The 21,216-nt window shown below is 43.2% G+C and overlaps 1 protein-coding gene across 2 annotated transcripts in view; it reads right to left on the reverse strand.

Moving 5' to 3' along the window:
- Nucleotides 1-6,133: 6,133 nt before the first annotated feature.
- The window catches only part of LOC123771155 (putative mediator of RNA polymerase II transcription subunit 26), a 28,308-nt gene continuing 13,225 nt past the window's right edge, over nt 6,134-21,216 (reverse strand). The window contains exons 3-4 of one of the 2 annotated variants that reach the window (XM_069309481.1): nt 17,255-17,342; nt 6,134-11,013 (exon numbers count right to left, since the gene is read on the reverse strand). In XM_069309481.1, the coding sequence (XP_069165582.1) occupies nt 6,375-11,006 (4,632 nt within the window). In that variant the 5' untranslated portion in view covers nt 11,007-11,013; nt 17,255-17,342 and the 3' untranslated portion in view covers nt 6,134-6,374. The remainder of the gene's footprint in view (nt 11,014-17,254; nt 17,343-21,216) is intronic. The other variant, XM_045763606.2, reaches the window with a different exon arrangement.

Below are 21,216 nucleotides of genomic sequence, written 5' to 3' on the forward strand. Positions count from 1 at the left end.
TGATTTTCGCCGATACCGGCCAAAAATCGCGCGATTTTCGCCGTTAGCGGCCAAAAATCGGGCGATTTATGCCGCTAACGGCCGAAAACCGCGCTATTTTGCGCAAAAACCATGCGATTTTCGCAGCTGGCGGGCAAAAATCGCGATTTTCGCTGCTACCGGCTAAAAATAGCGCAATTTTCGCCGCTAGCGGCCAAAAACCGTGCGATTTTCGCCGCTAGCGGGCAAAAATCGCGATTTTCGCCGCTACCGGCCAAAAATAGCGCGATTTTCGCCGCTACCGGCCAAAAACCATGCGATTTTCGCCGCTACCGGCCAAAAATAGCGCGATTTTCGCCGCTACCGGCCAAAAACCGCGCGATTTTCGCCGCTACCGGCCCAAAACCATGCGATTTTCGCAGCTGGCGGGCAAAAATCGCGATTTTCGCCGCTATCGGCCAAAAATAGCGCGATTTTCGCCGCTACCAGCCAAAAACCGCGCGATTTTCGCCGCTACCGGCCAAAAACCATGCGATTTTCGCAGCTGGCGGGCAAAACTCGCGATTTTCTCCGCTACCGGCCAAAAATCGCGCGATTTTTGCCGCTAGCGGCCCAAAATCGGGCGATTTTTGCCGCTAACGGCCGAAAACCGCGCTATTTTGCGCAAAAACCATGCGATTTTCGCAGCTGGCGGGCAAAAATCGCGATTTTCGCCGCTACCGGCCAAAAATAGCTCGATTTTCGCCGCTACCGGCCAAAAACCATGCAATTTTCGCAGCTGGCCGCTACCGGCCAAAAATCGCGCGATTTTCGCTGCTTGCGGCCAAAAATCGGGCGATTTTTGCAGCTAACGGCCGAAAATCGCGCTATTTTGCGCAAAAACCATGCGATTTTCGCAGCTGGCGGGCAAAAATCGAGATTTTCGCCGCTACCGGCCAAAAATAGCGCGATTTTCGCCGCTACCGGCCAAAAACCATGCGATTTTCGCCGCTACCGGCCAAAAATAGCGCGATTTTCGCCGCTACAGGCCAAAAACCGCGCGATTTTCGCCGCTACCGGCCAAAAACTATGCGATTTTCGCAGCTGGCGGGCAAAAATCGCGATTTTCGCCACTATCGGCCAAAATTAGCGCGATTTTTGCCGCTAGCGGCCCAAAATCAGGCGATTTTTGCCGCTAACGGCCGAAAACCGCGCTATTTTGCCCAAAAACCATGCGATTTTCGCAGCTGGCGGGCAAAAATCGCGATTTTCGCCGCTACCGGCCAAAAATAGCGCGATTTTCGCCGCTACCGGCCAAAAACCATGCGATTTTCGCCGCTACCGGCCAAAAACCATGCGATTTTCGCCGCTACCGGCCAAAAATAGCGCGATTTTCGCCGCTACAGGCCAAAAACCGCGCGATTTTCGCCGCTACCGGCCAAAAACTATGCGATTTTCGCAGCCTGCGGGCAAAACTCGCGATTTTCTCCGCTACCGGCCAAAAATCGCGCGATTTTTGCCGCTAGCGGCCCAAAATCGGGCGATTTTTGCCGCTAACGGCCGAAAACCGCGCTATTTTGCGCAAAAACCATGCGATTTTCGCAGCTGGCGGGCAAAAATCGCGATTTTCGCCGCTACCGGCCAAAAATAGCGCGATTTTCGCCGCTACCGGCCAAAAACCATGCGATTTTCGCAGCTGGCCGCTACCGGCCAAAAATCGCGCGATTTTCGGCGCTTGCGGCCAAAAATCGGGCGATTTTTGCAGCTAACGGCCGAAAATCGCGCTATTTTGCACAAAAACCATGCGATTTTCGCCTAGGCAGGCAAAAATCGCGATTTTCGCCGCTACCGGCCAAAAATAGCGCTTTTTTCGCCGCAAGCGGCCAAAAACCGTGCGATTTTCGCCGCTAGCGGCCAAAAATCGGGCGATTTTTGCCGCTAACGGCCGAAAACCGCGCTATTTTGCGCAAAAACCATGCGATTTTCGCAGCTGGCGGGCAAAAATCGCGATTTTCGCCGCTAGCGGCCAAAAATCGGGCGATTTTTGCCGCTAACGGCCGAAAACCGCGCTATTTTGCGCAAAAACCATGCGATTTTCGCAGCTGGCGGGCAAAAATCGCGATTTTCGCCGCTACCGGCCAAAAATAGCGCGATTTTCGCCGCTACCGGCCAAAAACCATGCGATTTTCGCAGCTGGCGGGCAAAAATCGCGATTTTCGCCGCTACCGGCCAAAAATCGCGCGATTTTCGCCGCTAGCGGCCAAAAATCGGGCGATTTTTGCCGCTAACGGCCGAAAACCGCGCTATTTTGCGCAAAAACCATGCGATTTTCGCAGCTGGCGGGCAAAAATCGCGATTTTCGCCGCTACCGGCCAAAAATAGCGCGATTTTCGCCGCTACCGGCCAAAAACCATGCGATTTTCGCCGCTACCGGCCAAAAATAGCGCGATTTTCGCCGCTACCGGCCAAAAACCGCGCGATTTTCGCCGCTACCGGCCAAAAACCATGCGATTTTCGCAGCTGGCGGGCAAAAATCACGATTTTCGCCGCTAGCGGTCAAAAATAGCGCGATTTTCGCTGCTACCGGCCAAAAATAGCGCAATTTTCGCCGCTAGCGGCCAAAAATCGGGCGATTTTTGCCGCTAACGGCCGAAAACCGCGCTAATTTGCGCAAAAACCATGCGATTTTCGCAGCTTGCGGCCAAAAATCGCAAGAATATATATATATATATATATATATATATATATATATATATATATATATATATATATATTATATATATATGTATATATATAATAATATATATATGTATTTTATAAAATACATACATTATATATATATATATATATATATATATATATAATGTATGTATATTTATTTTTTTTTTTTTTTTTTTTTTTTTTTTTTTTTACTGAAACTCGTGTGCGTTAGTGGTTAAACTAGCGTCAAACGGTCCAAACACAGTTCGAGTTACGGAAACAATACCTCGCATCACTGGGCAACCACCGATCAGCTCCGCCAACCCCACGTGACCTAAGTGAGGTCAGGCAGCCTTATTAAAAGACCATCAGTCTGGTTTCATTTTTAGGAGTTTGGTATCGGCTTCCTTCCTTCCTTCCTTCCTTCATTTGAAGGCAGTGAGTGTCGGTCCTCTTTGTTGCTGTGGCTAGTTCCCTGGTGAGGAAGGTGCGGCATTGGCTACGGTGGGCCGTTCCCTTCCCATGTGGTGGGGGACTTCTTGTTGACCCAAGTCCATTACATTCAGCGGTCGACCCCACAGACGCATTCATAAATTTTAACATGCTGTTCATTCAAAACGGGAATTTTCTCAAGTATAAATTAATATTATAATATATTAACATAGTGTATATATAGGCATAGGATAGGTTAGGTTAGGTGTTTAGGTTCTATTGGCGATTATTTGTATTTGTAGTACGTGGGTGAAGCATTTATAGCGTTGTGATTCGAACAAAATTCGTCAGTGAAGCACTTGTTCCGGATATGTTCGAACGTCAGCAGTTGTGAGTCGTGTGTAAACCGCTTTTCATTCATAAACAGGGGGTTTGGCGGGTGCATGGAATCACTTTTGGATCTTTGTTTGGAGGACGAGCTGGGTGGGGGACTTGCTGTCGACAACTGCTTCGACCCGTGGATAGCCTAAGATTTCTGCAGCCAAGTGTGTGAACTATGCAAATACTAGTGTCTTGACATTCAGCGGACTGGCTAAAGTGACGTGTGAAAACCAATGTGAGCCATGTAATTTATAGAAAGTGTATGTGAGAAAATTCAAATGTTTATTCATTTAAAGAACATGCATACAAGATGTGATACAAACATTGATGGATTTATAGATAGAACTAGTACATACAATGCCTAAAGTCACTATGACGCAAAGTGTTTCGGGCAGTTATGTATTAAAGAAGTTATGTATTAATATAATTGTCTAGAGTATTGCATTTATTCCTGGTATGCCCTACTGTGAATTTCTTTTAATCTTTGAGAAAATAATACGACCCGAGGAAATTCGAGAAACGAACAAGAGTTAAAATCTGACTTCTAGGCTAATTATTTAACTCTACCCTGATACTATAATCCTCAAAGCTGTCAGAGGTTAGTATAGTGAGATGACTTTAAAGTTACTAGAAAAGTTAGGGCCTTTTATTAACCTTCCAGGTGTCCTTGTCCCGACTATAGAGCTGGCAATTCTTGTACAGTTATACTTGGGGGGGGGGGGGGAAGTCTAATCTGAATAATCCTGTCAGCAAGCTCTTACTTTAAATTACACTCCCATACCCCGAACTAATTACTGGTAACACAGTAGTTGTGGCAGCTGTAAACTGAAGACTGGTACACAATGCCTTTCTATAGTTCATCTTTAATGTGCGTACAGCTTTACTGTACGTGAAGTTTTTCATAAATATCTTTCAAATGTTTATGAAAGTATCACAAATGATTAATTCTTAGAAACCACTTGCCGCAAGATTCTAGCAAAACTACTTTTAAAACTAAGTAAATCTAGTTTTAATCAACGGTCGTCTGAGTCGGTCGCTCGGTGAGTACAGACGGTCGTCTGTAACCAATGACCAGTACTGATACAATCTACAGTTTATGACGTCACAATCCCAGGCACCTCGCCTTGACGAGGCGACAAGATCTAGAATAAACTAGAGATTGTATATGTACTGGCCATTGGTTAGAGCCGGTCTAACCTGTCTTTGGTTGTCTTGCTTACTCGTCTGCCTCTCCTACTCTTTGCCGTCTTGATAGTTTAATCCAATTTTAATAAAGTCCTTTAACCCAGTCCATGTGGAAGTCGAAATTTATCATTGAATGTTAATCTCCAGCAGGTTTAAGACAGCGGAGTTAAGACAACAAGGAGCAGGGTGGCACTCCTTATTATCCTAAACTCTTACGGTCGTGTATATCCTTGTCGACTGTCTGGACTTCCCGGACGCGCGTCTTGCTTCCCGACCCTCCCTCGATAGCATCCTTGATGAATCTGATACCTTTGAAAAAAAAAATTCAGGGATATAGTGGGCCCTAAGCCTCTGGCTGGCCCACTAACTTTGATATAGTTCGCCTTATGTTCTCGTATTGGCATCCTTAGTGAGGTAATTATCAAAAGAAGGCACCAAACCGGGAAGGCTATGTAGCACCATCAAAGTGCGAAATAATCCGAGGGCGCTAAATATCACCAAGAATGCCAATACATGAGAACAAAAACGCATAAGGCGAACGATATCAAAAGTATCCGATTCACGGCATCCTGAGTGATATTTAGCGCCTTTTGAATGTTCAACACATTTGATGGTGATACATGTTCTCCCCGGCTGGGTGCGTTCTTTTGATAATTTAGTTCAAAAAATAAATTGTATCCACTGGAAAGTCTAGACCTTTCTGGTGCATATTTCAAGTGTTTCAACATTAGACCCAAAATAAAATAACATTTGATAATTACATGGATGTTAAGGGTTAATACAAATGACCAAAAACAAATTTGGATTGGGACAAGCTTTAAGTGCCCCACACAAACACTTCATCAAAATCTTTAATGGGGTGTGTTTAATAAGTCTACCTCAACCACTGTATGAGTCGGTTGATTTGATTATACATGTACTTATTGAGAATTTTGTTCCCGTCTGTCCTCTTGCATTCCACCCAGGCCAAGGGTGGAAGTACAAGAATGTAACAACTCTTGTATATATCTAAAAAAAAAAAATTTCCTTACTCACACAACCAACAAATCTGGAACAAAACATTTGGGCCATCCTGAACTATTACCAATTCCAGGACAGACCGAGACATTAATTTTTATTTTCATATAAAATAAATGAGTTATTAATTAGCACAATTTGTAGTAGAGGTGGGAGGGATGAAATGGAGTTTGAGAGGGGGAGGGGATTAATATGAGAAAGGATTAAGGTGATCGATATCGGGATTATTCTTCTCCCATCCTTATGACCGAGAAAAAGATAGAGCTGCAGTTATCGATAGTACAAGAATTTTGATAGCAAAAACAAAAAATGCAAGTAAAACTACCATAACACACACACACACACACACGCGCTCTATTTAAAAAAAGTATTTTATCAAAAGTTAATTAAGTAAAGTCAGGTTTAACAACTACTTAACCAACACCACAATTATAAAGGCCATGGTGTAGAAACAATCACAATATAATCACTGTTTATTATTGCATAAAAATAGATTCAATATAATTCACAGCCAAGGTTATGGCAAAATCCTTTGGACGTTTGGCAAGAGGCTTTTCAGATGTGAAAAGGAATGTCAGGCACTTTGTCCACATGAGGAAAACCGATCCACCAAGTCTTGCGCAATTTGGCATGATATACAGTATTTACAAATCTAAAACACACACAGTCAACACATTATAAAAACGATTACTAACCAACTATTAAATGACATTCGTTCTCCTTTTCTTGCTCTTTGGACAAGGTCTGTTACATGGAGATAAGGAACATGGTTCATTGGACGGGTCCAAATCAATAAAAATTTGAAGGCCACAATCAAGACAGTCGACCCTCACAACGTAAGTTTTCAAGTTGACATTACACCTGGAGGCACATAGGGCGGCATAACACATAGGACACTCGTTTGGACACTCATCCTTTGGGTACAAAAATAAAAGAAAGTTATTTCTGTCCACTGGTCCTGAATGGGATGGAAATGACACTTGCTTCTCTGGCACAGAATCAGAGTTTAAGGCACTGAATAGTCTTTTCTTTGACATTTGACACAAGGATGTATTTTGTGTCTTTGGCAAGTTTTCTAATGTGGTTTGGTGTGTATTAGCTGGACTTTCTCTGCTGGTTTCCATCAAGTCTAACATCGGTTTATTAATGTTTGAAGGGCGTTGCTCAGTTGAAGACAAGTTTCTGGTGTTTATGGTGTCTCCTGCTGTCGTGGGACTCGATGGAGACGCCAGGCTGACCACGGGCTGGCTAATATGGTCATTTGTTAAATTATTGTTCACCATTTCATTGACCTCATCACCGACCTGCTCTAGCAATTCTTGACCATATGGCTGGGATAAGGGAAAGTCTTTGGATTCCAACTCAAGATGCCGGCTGTCGACGAGTTCCTCAGAGCAAGAGTCAGAGCGGAGAATTGTTGGATCACTGGTAGGCAAGTTAACAGCTTGGACATTTTCAGTATTTTTTAAGTTACCATTAAAGGGCTGCAGTGACTTCGTTTTTACACGAGGAGTCAAGTCTGAAGTGGCCTGCATATTCCGCACATAATTCCAGCATTTATAAAGTGCCTGTGCCCATGGACTATATGTCTGAAGTGCTTTAAAGTTGTCCAGGAAACCTGCCATAGCATCTACAATATCTGTGGTAGATGGAGAGTTTTCCTTTCCTACGTAAGTGTTCTCTGTCATCAAATTTTTCCTTACATGGTATGAAACAAAGTCGATAGGATCTGAAGACCACACAAGCTTCTTGTGGTCTTTATTCTGTTCTTTGCATGGTGTTTCAAATACCTCCATATTCCTGAAGTCGGCACATGTTGTGAGAGAGCAGTTACATTCTGCACATTTGATGAGACCAAAGAAGAGGTGATAAAGTGCCTCTTCGCCAGACACCGTGATTCCACACAGAAAGCAAAGCAACTTCGGCTTAGGAGGAACATACAGAAAGAACCTGTCCTGAATGCACTCTCTCTTGCTGAAATGTTGCTTTAATTTCTTGTTTAGCTTAACATGCCCTTCCCCTTTGTCATGGCTGGTGGTGCATTCAGGGTTTGATTGTGAAGGGTTGAAGCTCGTATGATATGGCTGGGACACACTTCTTTGTGCAAATGTTGACTCAATGTTCCCGATATTGGTCCTTATAAATGTTGGTTGGATGCTGGAATCTTTGGCCTGCATCGATTGTTGGGTGCTGGAATCTTTGGCCTGCATCGATGGTTGGGTGCTGGAATCTTTGGCCTGCATCGATTGTTGGGTGCTGGAATCTTTGGCCTGCATCGATGGTTGGGTGCTGGAATCTTTGGCCTGCATCGATGGTTGGGTGCTGGAATCTTTGGCCTGCATCGATGGTTGGGTGCTGGAATCTTTGGCCTGCATCGATGGTTGGGTGCTGGAATCTTTGGCCTGCATCGATGGTTGGGTGCTGGAATCTTTGGCCTGCATCGATGGTTGGGTGCTGGAATCTTTGGCCTGCATCGATGGTTGGGTGCTGGAATCTTTGGCCTGCATCGATGGTTGGGTGCTGGAATCTTTGGCCTGCATCGATGGTTGGGTGCTGGAATCTTTGGCCTGCATCGATGGTTGGGTGCTGGAATCTTTGGCCTGCATCGATGGTTGGGTGCTGGAATCTTTGGCCTGCATCGATGGTTGGGTGCTGGAATCTTTGGCCTGCATCGATGGTTGGGTGCTGGAATCTTTGGCCTGTATTCTTTTTTCAGCCTCTAGTAGCCCTTGAGAAACTTGTAAGGAAGACTGAGCTCCTTGTAACAAAACACTATCTGATACTTGAGGATTGCTAGGAGTGGTTACATTTTCTGCTAGAGTAGTTGTGGGCTCTACCACTACAAGTCCAGCTTCCATAATAGTTGGTTTGTGTTCTACTACAACAGATTTGTAGTTTACAATGGCATTTTTGTGCTCAATAATGGAAGATGTGTATTTCTTAACAGATGGAAGTTCTTGCATGGCAGATGTGCTCTCTTCAATAAAACATTCGGTTTCATTCATGGTAGGCAAGTGTTCTACCAGCAAAGAGGCATGATCTGCATGGAGAGTCATGGGCTCTGTCAAAGAATTTGTCATGGTTACAGGTCTCATATCCTTAATATTCCAAGACAGAGCCTTGCCGCCAAATGTATACCTTCGATTAGATACCTGATCTTTGTTTAAGACATTGGACTTTGATGCAAGATCTAACATGGGTGGTATTTTTGGATTAGAACTGCAAGTCCTCTGGTTATTTTTTCCTTTTGCCAAGTCAACAGTGCAAAGCAGGTCCACAATAGAGCTTGCAGGTTCAGTAATTGTAAGACTATTTTCCTGAGAGCAGTCAACACTACTGGTTCTTTGATTACCTGAGCAAATCACTGCAGCACTAGAGTTGACATCTGCTGTATTAGAAGAGATGTCTTTACCAGAGCACGAAGTTGTGGTGTGGGTTAGTGTGTGCTGCCCCTCGTTGAGATTGTATCTTGGGTTCTTAGCCAATGTTAAATCTATGTCAGCAATACCATCCAGGGACCCAACAGAAACCCCTGTAAGGTTCATATGTATAGGTGTAGGCAAGCTGCTGCTGTTAGACTCGTACATACAGGAGGATGCCAGGGATGTCTCTTTGTCTTTAATAGGGAAATCCGACAGCAATAGTCTAGCAAACTTTCCAGGATGTTTAAGGCCCCGTCTCTCACTCTTGGTGGGTTCTCCCAATTTCTGCTCTGTTTGTCGAAGATCAGGCAAGCTAGCAGCGCCTTGTTTTCTTTCCGAAGACAGCCTACAACTTTCAAATTTCTCCCTGGAGATCGATTGTTCAAGTCGGTCTTGGTTTGAGTTGCCCATAACAACACTTTCAGAAATGGGCACAAGGATCTCACTGGAAGGCTGTTGTTGCTGCTGACGTGTCTCATTATTTCCTCCTGTCAACTGTTTTTCAACAGAAACTGGTTCTTTCAGATAGCTTATTATTGACTGGATTGCTTTCTCTGTTACATTTTTGTCCATTGTTGTCCCTCCAGATGTGGTGCATGGATCACGAGACAGTCTTTCCAAGGCCTGTTGTTGGAACGGTAGTTGTTCTGAAGGCCTGTTCTTATACTCGGGATACGGAATGAGTTGTGGGAGCCTTTTCTGAAGCTGTGAAGACTGGCTCTCCTTACGGTAGGCTACAAGTCTCTCCTGAATGTGAGAAGGATATGGAGGTTGCTTCAAGGGACTTTTCTGGTCTTTGGAAAGGCAAAGCTGCTTGTCAACCACAGGCTGACATTGTTGCATGGACTGTCGATTAGAATTTGGAAGGTAAAAAATACCCTGAACAGGTTGTCCAGGAAATTGACTTGGGAAAGAGCTGGGGAGATGCTGGTATGCCAGATTGTAAAACATTGGCTGTTGAGTGAGAGATTTGCATTGTGCAACTGTTAGCTGCTGTCCCAGTTGATTGTGCTGGAAGGAGGCAGGATACATAGGATTCTTTCTAGACGTAGTTTGGTCCTCGGAAGGCTGTTGTTGGAGACGAGGCTGCTGTGGTTGGTTCGTAAGGTACCTCATGGGCTGCTGTGATGGGTTTACAGGGTACAGGTACCCAATAGGCTGCTGTGATGGATTTGTGGGGTATGGGTACCTTATAGGCTGCTGCGATGGGTTTGCAGGGTACAGGTACCCAATAGGCTGCTGTGATAGATTTATGGGGTATGGGTACCTCACAGGCTGCTGTGGTGAATTTGTGGGGTTCCTTATAGGCTGCTGTGGTGAATTTGTGGGGTCCCCTATAGGCTGCTGTGGTGAATTTGTGGGGTTTCTTATAGGCTGCTGTGATGGTTTTGTGGGGTGATGGTTTTGTGGGGATGGAAGGCTGTGGGAACCCACAGCCTTCCATCGTAGGTTCATGGGGTTCCCCATAGCCTGCTGTCGTAGGTTTGTGAGGTTCCCTATAGGCTGTTGGAGTGGGTTTGTGGGGTTCCCCACAGGCTGCTGTGGTGAATTAAAGGGGCACCACTGCTGTGGTGAACCTGAGGGGCACATAGTAGGCTGCTGCGGGTACTGGGTCATAACCTCCAGATGAGGGCATGTATTGTGTGAATATGGTACACCAACAAACTGACTGAGCTGATCAGCAGGTAACAGCGAGGTGTTGACATGCACTCCTTCACCAATTCCAGGAGAGCATGGATCACTTGCAACATAGGATGTCACAGAGTCCAGTGAGTATCTAGGACAAGGCGTGTATCCTCCTTCAATGACACGCCTCAAGTAAATATTTTCCAGGTGGTGTGGACAGGGCTCAGGTGCTTTGGAGGAGTCTAAAGGATTTCCAGGTAGCTTCGACCCCTCCATCGCATTCATCAACTATCTGGAATATAAAGGAGACGTTAAAATATGCAGAATGCAAGTCAGGGTAACATTAAGATTGAGCATTAAGCTAGATATTGTTTGGTCACACTATTAGACCAGAAGCCAACAACATTTGGTCTCCCAACAGGAGACCAAATTTGAACATCACTGGTTATGTTTAATTAATAATAAAACCCTCTACTCTGGCGGCAGGTCCTGCTACTATTCAACCGCCAAGGACCACCGCCTCGGCCCTTCACTCCAGACGGAGAGAGAAAGAGAGGTCTCAGACTGCCATCCTCTTTTAAGCTGTGTGTTCGTCCCTGCCCCAACCCTTGGTGACCTTGGGTCTAGGGTCTCATGTTGCAGCCTGCTCTTGCACAAGACAACACATATATCACTTATTGCTTATAGTCACTATTTTGCTTATAAATAAATATATATATGACATATTCCAAGCCATATTTTTTTCAAGGCACTAACTTTTTCTTTGAGTTTTACTTCTTGTTGTTGTTGTTGTTATAAATTCAGCTACTCTAAACAAGTTGTAAGTAGCACGGGCTATGGTGAGCCCGTAACTTACCTGGCACAGGAGCGGTGCGGCAGTTTTATTAAACAATAGAGATTTTACATTTAAAATTTTATCAACCACCAACATGACCTAACGAAACTGATTAGAAGAAACAAGACCTGCCTAGTTTCTGAGATGCGAATGCAAAATACAAAAGACACCAGAAGACTTCCGACATGTCTCCAACCCGGCTTTTCCTGCCGGGTTGGAGACATGTCGGAAGGAAAAGCCGGGTTGGTGGTCCATAATGCTCTCATGCCGACTTGATAGTACCTCTTATCACCCGACTTGATAATGGTCCAGGATGGACCGAAACGTCGTCGTTTCGACGACGACACTTATTAGAAAGTTTAAATTTTATCAGAAATTTTTATCCATTTGGGTTCTAGTTTTCCCAGATTACGTCAGAAAAGGTTCATAGTTGTCCCCAACAACCACCAGTTCCTAAACACCCTCACAGAAAGAGTCCTAGTAAGCACAAGTGATCGCCAATAATGACCACCAAACCACACATCAGAAGATGCAGTGTAGCGAGTAGATTATCCCAATAATATACTCGCTCCAAATGCATTGTTAATATAATAATCCTGTCAACCTTTGGAGATGAATGAGGTGAGGCGTTGCCCGGGCAACATGGTGAGGTGTTGCCCGAGCATATAAGCAGCAGAATAGCAAACATTAACCAGAGTCTACTTTCAAGTGTGGTCTAGAGCAGACACTTGCGAGATACTGTACCGACGCTCAGTGCGCTCAACTCGCACCAAAGTATCACCAGTGTACTTCTGTATATTCGACCAAATATATATATAGTATCTTAGTGTCTGTGTTTATTGTCACCATACTTTACGTAACAATAGAACCGTTACAGCAGAAACGACGATGTTTTGGTCAGTCTTGGACCATTATCAAGTCGCGTGAAAAAAGGTACTATCACGTCGGCTTGAAAGCATGATCGACCACCAATAACACTAATGTGCCGTCAGGTGGCACATTAGGACCCCTTCGACTCTCCAGGTGCAACACGGCTGTGTGTCACATCTGAGAAGTTACACACACACAACCCCTCAAGATAAAGACAACTCAAGCTGGACCAATTCATCCCCCAACCTACCTGGGTGACCTAGGAGCAAAGAAGACTGTGGCAGGCGAAGGTCCAGACGGGGGAAACAATCCTTTCGTAGAGATCACACATTCTCTCTCAATCTTTCGTAGAGAAATGTACAGAAACATCGACTTCTTCCGATTGATTGATAAAGATTAATCCACCCAAGAGATGGCACGGGCTATTCTGTAACTGACTTCTTGCATCGTTGTTTTAGATTTAGCTACTCAGAACGAAATGTCCATTACGGGCTATTCAGGCCCGTGCCACCTCTTGGGGTGCCTTAATCTTCATCAATCAATCAAATGTCCATGTAGCACAAACTTTGGTGAGCCCATAATTGAGTTCAGTTATTCGCTATAACCTTGTTACTGTGATATTTGGGTCAAAGTTTTAAATGATCGCACTGGATCGGGTTTTAGTGCACTGAGATTTAGTCTTGTTTTAATAACATTATCTTGGTGACGGATGTGGATGCAGAATGCTCACTAGAGTGTCCCAGTCATCAACAGCTTTTCTAATCATTGTAGTCACTGTGGAATGTGCATCTAATGCAGCTACTGTCATTGGATTAATGTTGAGTTTGATGAGCAGGGGTTCAGTAGCTTCACATTCCAGTAAGTAGTGCAATAGTGGCGCCTCTGCTTCTGTTCCACAGATATGACACACTTTAACTATTGGGTTTATTACCTCCCAGAAGCACTTGTAACCAAGTCTCAGTCTGTGTATGGTTACTACAATGCCTCTGGATATCTTTTTGTCAGGCTTGAAAGAGTAGTACCCAGTGGCTTGTTCGTACCATATCGCAGTGGATTTTCCTTCCGCTATTTTGGCTCTGTGGCAACATTTGATGGTTGGGAATATTTTTTTCTTGATTTGCTCCTTAATCTGTGAAAAACTTGGAGGCATTTGAACCTGAACAACAGGTAGAGCAGTGACAGCTTTTACTAGTCTGCGTTTTCATTACCATCTATGCCAATGTGACTTATCCAATTTAGGGTGATTGACAGCCCTAAATTATGGGCTTCTTTTCCTAAATGATGGATTTCTGCAAGTTTTATATTATCCCTGTGCTGACTGGATAACAATGCCTGGAGCGAAGATTTACAGTAGGAATGACACGGTATGTTTAGAGTTGGTATGACATGTAAATTATTCTCAATGGTGTAGTTTAAGGCCCCTTTCAGGGCATATAATTCTGTTTGTAATGTTGAACACCCACTATTCATGCTCCAGTAAGCTTCATGGTTGTTAGTGTAAACTGCTGCCCCAGCAGAACCTTTTTCTTGATCGACTGATCCGTCTGTGAAGATGTGAGTCGTCGTAGGGCTCGACAATCGATTTGAGAATGGTCCAGGACGGACCGAAACACCGTCGTCCCTTCACTTTCTAGTGTGTGGTCTGGTCAACACTTCTTGCGTTGTTGTTGTTTAAGATTCAGCTACTGGGAACATCAAGTTGCAAGTAGCACGGGCTATGGTGAGCCCGTAGTGGACTTAACTGGCACAGGAGCGGGGTTGTAACTAAATTCTTGTGATTGATTAAGATTAAGCCGCCCAAGAGGTGGCACGGGCATGAATAGCCCGTAAGTGGTACAATTTTTTTTTTCTCAGTATTCTGAGGTTGCATTTAACCATCAAGCTGTTATCGCGGGGGAGGATACTGCTTCACAGTCTTTATGAGGGTGTCCAGCTGCTGGACACCTTTGTTGACGGCTTCAGGGTGGCCACTGCATGATTCAGGAACTCTTAAAGCTCTTCTAAGGTCATTGGTTGCTTCACATTCCAGAAGATAGTGAAGTAATGGCTTTTCTGTGACAGTTTGGCAGAAGATGCACTCTCTCTGTCGGGGTTCACCAATCTCCCAGTTGCATCTGTAACCTAGACGTAGTCTATATAACCTAACTGCTATTTCCCTGTGGATTCCTTTTGGGATATTTAACCTTTCTAATTTGGTTGCCTGAAGATACCATGTTGCAGATGGCGTACCTTCAGCTATTCTCTGGTGCAGGTAGGCTTTGTTGAGATGTGAGTTTTTTGGTGATGATGTTTTTTATGTTCTCTAGGCTGGGTTGAATTGTTTTATGTATCACTGGATGACCAGTTGCCAATTTAGCAATTTCATCAGCTTTTTCATTTAATGGGATTCCAATATGGGATGGGATCCAGTTTAAAGTTATGTTGAGTCCTTTGCCTTTAGCGACTGCTCCAAGATACAAAATGGTGGTAATTATTTCCACATTATCTTTCCACTGTTTTTGTCCTAGTATTTGAAGTGCAGCTTTTGAGTCTGTGTGTATGATTGCATTTTGAGTGTTTTGTGCAGTCACATATGCGAATGCCTGTTGTATGGCAAACAGCTCAGTTTGGGTTGATGATACTAGTCCTCCCAGTCTCCAATATGCCTGTTCATATTGGATTCTTGTGCCTGTCTAAGGCTTATAAACTCGGCGAGGAGGGTTGGAGGGAGAGATGCAAATCCCTTGAACCCCCCCTTATCTGTCCCAAGGAGGAACCCCCCCCTTATCTGTCCCAAGGAAGAACCCCCCTTATCTGTCCCAAGGACAGCAGGATTAATGTCAATTAAGGGTAGGAAAAGCTCCTTAATGACATCATTGTGTGAAAAGGTTGGAAAGGTCTGCCATAAAGGAAGCGAGGTCAAGCATTCTTCAGAATAACTATTAACATTAAAACCTCATTAGGCCATTCAAATCATTACCTAATTAAAAAGCTAGTTAAATATCCCTCCAAAACAAATGCAGACGATGAGTCACAATAACGAGGCTGAAGATATGATGACCAAACCACCCCATTAGAAGACAAGACGACGAGTCAGTCAATCTCAGTCTCTCTCTCTCTAACCCCAAACAAACCCGAGGAGAGACAATTAGTTGATAGTGGTATGGGAATTAATATGAAAAAAGGAGGCAATAAAAGTATGTGGTCGTGAGGGGAAAAAGGCAAAATAAACAGAAGGACCTCGAAATAGCTATTCACTTAAGCTAATCTGTTAATCTTCCAGGCTGCTAAGACATGGCAGCCTGATGTGTGAGTCACAGCCTGGTTGATCAGGTGGTGGTGGTTGTTACTGCAATGTCTCTGGATATCTTTTTGTCAGGCTTGAAAGAGTAGTATCCAGTGGCTTGTTCATACCATATCGCAGTGATACCTTCCGCTACTTTGGCTCTGTGGTGCCACAGACCCATTGGCTCTGTGGCAACATTTGATAGTTGGGAATATTTTCTTCTCGATTTGCTCCTTGGTCTGAAAAACTTGGGAGGAATTTGAACCTGTACAACAGGAAGAGCAGTGACAGCTTTTGCTAGTGAGTCTGCCCTTTTATTACCATCTATGCCAATGTGACTTTGTATCCAATTTAGGGTGATTGACAGCCCTAGATTGTGTACTTGTATCTTGCCTGTATGTAGGAATTCTGGGACGAGTTATATTACCTCTGTGCTGGCTGGATAACAATGGAAGACTCAACTTGGCAGAAGGCATATACAATGTGATTAGGAACAGAAATTGTATCCATATACACAAGAATACAAGAAAGAAGGTAACTACAGAAGACCTATTGGCCCATTCGAGACAGCTCTTATTTATATCCACCCCAATCTCCTTTATATATTTGTCTAACCTACGCTTGAAACAATCAAGGGATCCTACTTCTATTATATTGCATGGTAATTGGTTCCACAAATCAACAACCCTATTACCGAACCAGTATTTGCCCAGGTCTTTCCTACATCTAAACTTATCCAATTTATACCCATTGTTTTGTGTTCTGTCTCGTGTTGATACTTTTAATTCCTTGTTAATATCCCCTGTTATGTTCATTCATCCACTTATACATCTCAATCATATCTCCCCTAAATCTTTGCATTTTTAGAGAATGCAATTTAAGCTTTATCAAACTTTCTTCATATGACAGGTGTCTAATTTGGAGAATTAACTTTGGAGAATGTCATCCTACGCTAGACGCATTCTAGTGATTTTATATCCATTCTATAGTCCGGCGACCAACTCAGTTGGTCGCCGGATTATGCAACCGAGTGGCAGTTCCATAATCTAAATGGGGCCTAACCAGAGCAAGATACAATTGAACACCAGGGATACAAATCAAGAAGGGCTGAGATGAGGGTTCAAACCTATGTTTGGGATGATCCCAGACGCGCCTTTCAGAGTAGCTGAATCTATAACATAGATTAGTCAACTGCGCCAAAAGAATTGCAACCGAGAATGCTGCTACTGCCCTCATATGGATCCCACAGCCTCTCTGAGACACAAATCAGGGTTTTACACAATTCCTCCATGCACTCGGGCTCTGTCAACAAGCTGTTCTACCTCTTCGCCCTTACTTCAATACACACAGAAATCTCAATAGCGTGATACATCAAATGAACAAATCCACAAGGGCCGTGATGAGGGTTCGGACCTACACCCGGAATGATCCTGTTTGTTAATTTGATTTGTGGATTTGTTCATTTGATGTATCATGCTTGTACCTGTATAACCTTGTATCAGTAATGTTTTACACAACTCATGATAGACAACTCAAGCCGGACCAATTCATCCCTCAACCTACCTGGGTGACCTAGGAGCGAAGAAGACTGTGGCAGGCGAAGGTCCAAACAGAAGATTATCCTTTCGTAGAGATCACACAATCTCTCAATCTTTCATAGAGAAATGAATAGGAACACTGACTTATTACACTGTTGTTGTTGTTTCAGATTTAGCTACTCAGAACGAAGTGTCCATGTAGCATGGGTTATGGAGAGCCCGTAACTACTTTTTATGCCATGTCTAAGGCTTATAAACTCCGTGAGGAGGTGTGGAGGAGAGATGCAAATCCCTTCCACAAATTCCTAGAATCCCCCTCATCTGTCCCGAGGACAGCAAGATTAAGGTCAATTAAGGGTAGGAAAAGCTCCTTAATGACATCATTGCGTGAAAAAGAAAAGGTCTGCCATAAAGGAAGCGAGGTCAACCATTCTTCAGAATAACTATTAACATTAATTAAAAACTCATTAAGAGAAGGAGGAGGACCTCAAAATACCAACACACTTAAGCTAATCTGTTGATATTAAGCTAGTATGTTAAGCTGAGGCTAATCTGTTGATCTACCAATACCACTTATGCGGTAATTGGTTCCACAAATCAACAACCCTGTTACCGAACCAGTATTTACCCAAGTCTTTCCTAAATCTAAACTTATCCAATTTATACCCATTGTTTCGTGTTCTGTCTTGTGTTGATACTTTTAATACCCTATTAATATTGTTGTAATCCACAAGTTAGTAGGAATTATTAGCTAGAGGATCATTACTACAACACTTAACGAATGATGATTGGAAGTACATGTTAAGTAGACAGACTATGGATCACATATCTAAGAAAGGTCAAGGGATTAAGACCGCAGCTACTTAGCCAAATTAATAATTCCTGGAAAGAGGAATTATTCTTCGTCAGGCTTCTAGGAACAAGATTATCGCTTCTAGGGATAAGGTTAATTGGATTATACCTTCCTTGAGAGGCGGGGTGAAATGTTTGAGGTAGATGGCTGACTGGAGTCGGTCTGATTGTGGGAGTTGAACTGAGAAGTCCTCTGCATCTCCGTTTGTGGCAGCAGCGAAGTGTAGCAGACAGCTATGCAAGAACCTGCTGTGATCTTAGTGACCAAGTTAAGTCTGCAGTATGTGAATATTGAATGAAAAGACTAACCGGGGTGGAGCGTTGTAGTAATCATTCCGTATTAGGGACTTAGGCGGAAGTTACGAGTGTGGGTGGTGATCGCGGAGGTCAAGTGGTCTATGGGTATTGGAAGTGTATTGACCTAATAGAGTATGTTAATATGTTATTATTTGTCAGAGTCTATTCTTTGTAATTAAATGACAAAACCCGACGGCCTTTAAATACCTTCCATATGTTCATTCATTGTGTTCCAGTACAAACCTAGTGGTACGCCTCAAGGGTCTGGTGTGTGTAGGAGTATAGGTGGTAGTAACGGTTGCTGAGGCAAGGTGTTATGTGTTGTGTAATCGCTGTGTTCGGAATGAACCGGGGTTCAGCGTCACGACAATATCTCCTTTGTTATGTCCATTCATCCACTTGTAAACCTCTATCATGTCACCCCTAACTCTTCGCCTTTCCAGTGAATGCAAGTTAAGCTTTGTTAATCTTTCTTCAGATGAAAGATTTCTAATTTGGGGAATTAACTTAAGTCATCCTACGTTGGACACGTTCAAGTGAATTTATATCCATTCTATAATACGGCGACCAAAACTGAACTGCATAATCTAAATGGGCCTAACCAGAGCAAGATATAGCTGAAGAACAACACCAGGTGTCTTGTTACTAACGCTTCGATAAATAAATCCCAGTGTCCTATTTGCCTTATTACGAACATTCAGGCATTGATCCTTTTGTTTTAAATTCTTACTAATCATAACTCCCAGATCCCTTTCGCAATCCAACTTCGCAATCTCAACACCATCTAGCTCGTATCTTGTAATTATCATCATTACCTAGCCTTAGAACTTTACATTTATCAGCATTAAACTGCATCTGCCAATCTTTTGACCATTTCAAAACTCTATTTAGATCAACTTGAAGTGATCGTGAGTCGTCTTCCGTGTTAATTTCCCTACCGATTTTTGTATCATCAGCAAATTTGCAGATGTTGCTACTCAAACCTGAATCTAAATCATTTATATATATTATAAACAACAGAGGTCCCAGGACAGAGCCCTGAGGTACTCCACTAACATTATCCCACTCTGACTTGACTTCATTTATACTAACTCCGTTTCCTTTGGAATAGCCATGCCCTAATCCAACTTAATATAGCACCCCCAATACCATGAGCCTCTATTTTCTTAATTAGTCTTTCATGTGGCACTGTATCAAAAGCTTTGCTAAAGTCAAGGTACCCAACATCACAATCCTTACCACTATCAACTGCCTCAACTATGCTGGAATAAAAAGATAGCAAATTTTTTAAACATGAACGGCCATTTGTAAAACCATGTTGCGACTCATTAATTTATGTTTTTCAAGATGAAGACGAATTGTATTTGCAATTATCGATTCAAGTAACTTTCCCACAATAGACGTTAGGCTAATTGGCCGATAGTTAACACAATCTAAATTATTATTTTCCCGTGTTGGTTCTGTAGCAAGTACAAACTTTATACTCACTACAGTCTCATTATCTTAATGGCATAACTAATTAGCACTAATTACAAAAGCTACAATCCTTTCCCCAATTACAGGTAATACTCTTTCCATCCTGGTTGGAGGAAGCCGAGGTGTCGTCATCGAATATAAGCAAGCGAATTGCAAATAGCCAACATAATAGGATGAAACAAAGGATAGCCACCATAATAGGAAAACTTACTGGAACAACCAACGACAGCCAGGCTATCAATCAAAGACAGCATACAGAGATCCTTTCAGAAAAACCTACAGTATAGAACAAGCTCATGGATGGATAATGTGGTCAAGATTTTAGAGAAAATAGACATGAAATGGACCATTAAAAACAAAGGGGAAGATAGACCATATCAACACTTTCGACAGCCTCCTCCATGGGAAGAATCGAATCTAAAGATAATTATTGAAAGATTACCAGTTAAAAAATCAGCATGTGACCCTCAGAGGCTCAAGGAAGTAATAGAGCAACAAATGGAAACTATCTCTAGATCCACAACGACTCGCATCTTCACAGACAGATCAGTTGATCAAGAAAAAGGTTCTGCTGGGGCAGCAGTTTACACTACCAACCATGAAGCTTACTGGAGCATGAATAGTGGGTGCTCAACATTGCAAACAGAATTATATGCCCTGAAGGAGGCAATAAACTATACAATTGAGAATAATTTACATGATGTCATCATTCATACAGACTAAATCTTCGCTCCAGGCATTGTTATCCAGTCAGCACAGAGATAATATACAACTCCTCACAGAAATTCAACATATAGGAAAAGATGCCCAAAAGATATAGCTTTTCAAGCTATATCTTGCTCTAGTTAGGCCCCATTTAGATTATGCAGTTCAGTTTTGGTCGCCATATTATAGAATGGATATAAATTCACTTGAACGTGTCCAGCGTAGGATGACTAAGTTAATTCCCCAAATTAGAAATCTTTCATATGAAGAAAGATTAACAAAGCTTAAGTTGCATTCACTGGAAAGGCGAAGAGTTAGGGGTGACATGATAGAGGTTTACAAGTGGATGAATGGACATAACCGGGGGGATATTAATAGGGTATTAAAAGTATCAACACAGGACAGAACACGAAACAATGGATATAAATTGGATAAGTTTAGATTTAGGAAAGACTTGGGTAAATACTGGTTCAGTAACAGGGTTGTTGATTTGTGGAACCAATTGCCGCGTAACATTGTGGAGGTGGGGTCCCTCGATTGTTTCAAGCACGGGTTGGACAAGTATGTGAGTGGGATTGGGTGGTTATAGATAGGAGCTGCCTCGTATGGGCCAATAGGCCTGCATCTTCACATTAGCAACCTTCCAAAACTCTGGCA

The sequence above is a fragment of the Procambarus clarkii genome, chromosome 65 (assembly GCF_040958095.1).
Source record: "Procambarus clarkii isolate CNS0578487 chromosome 65, FALCON_Pclarkii_2.0, whole genome shotgun sequence".
NCBI classification, from domain to species: domain Eukaryota; kingdom Metazoa; phylum Arthropoda; class Malacostraca; order Decapoda; family Cambaridae; genus Procambarus; species Procambarus clarkii.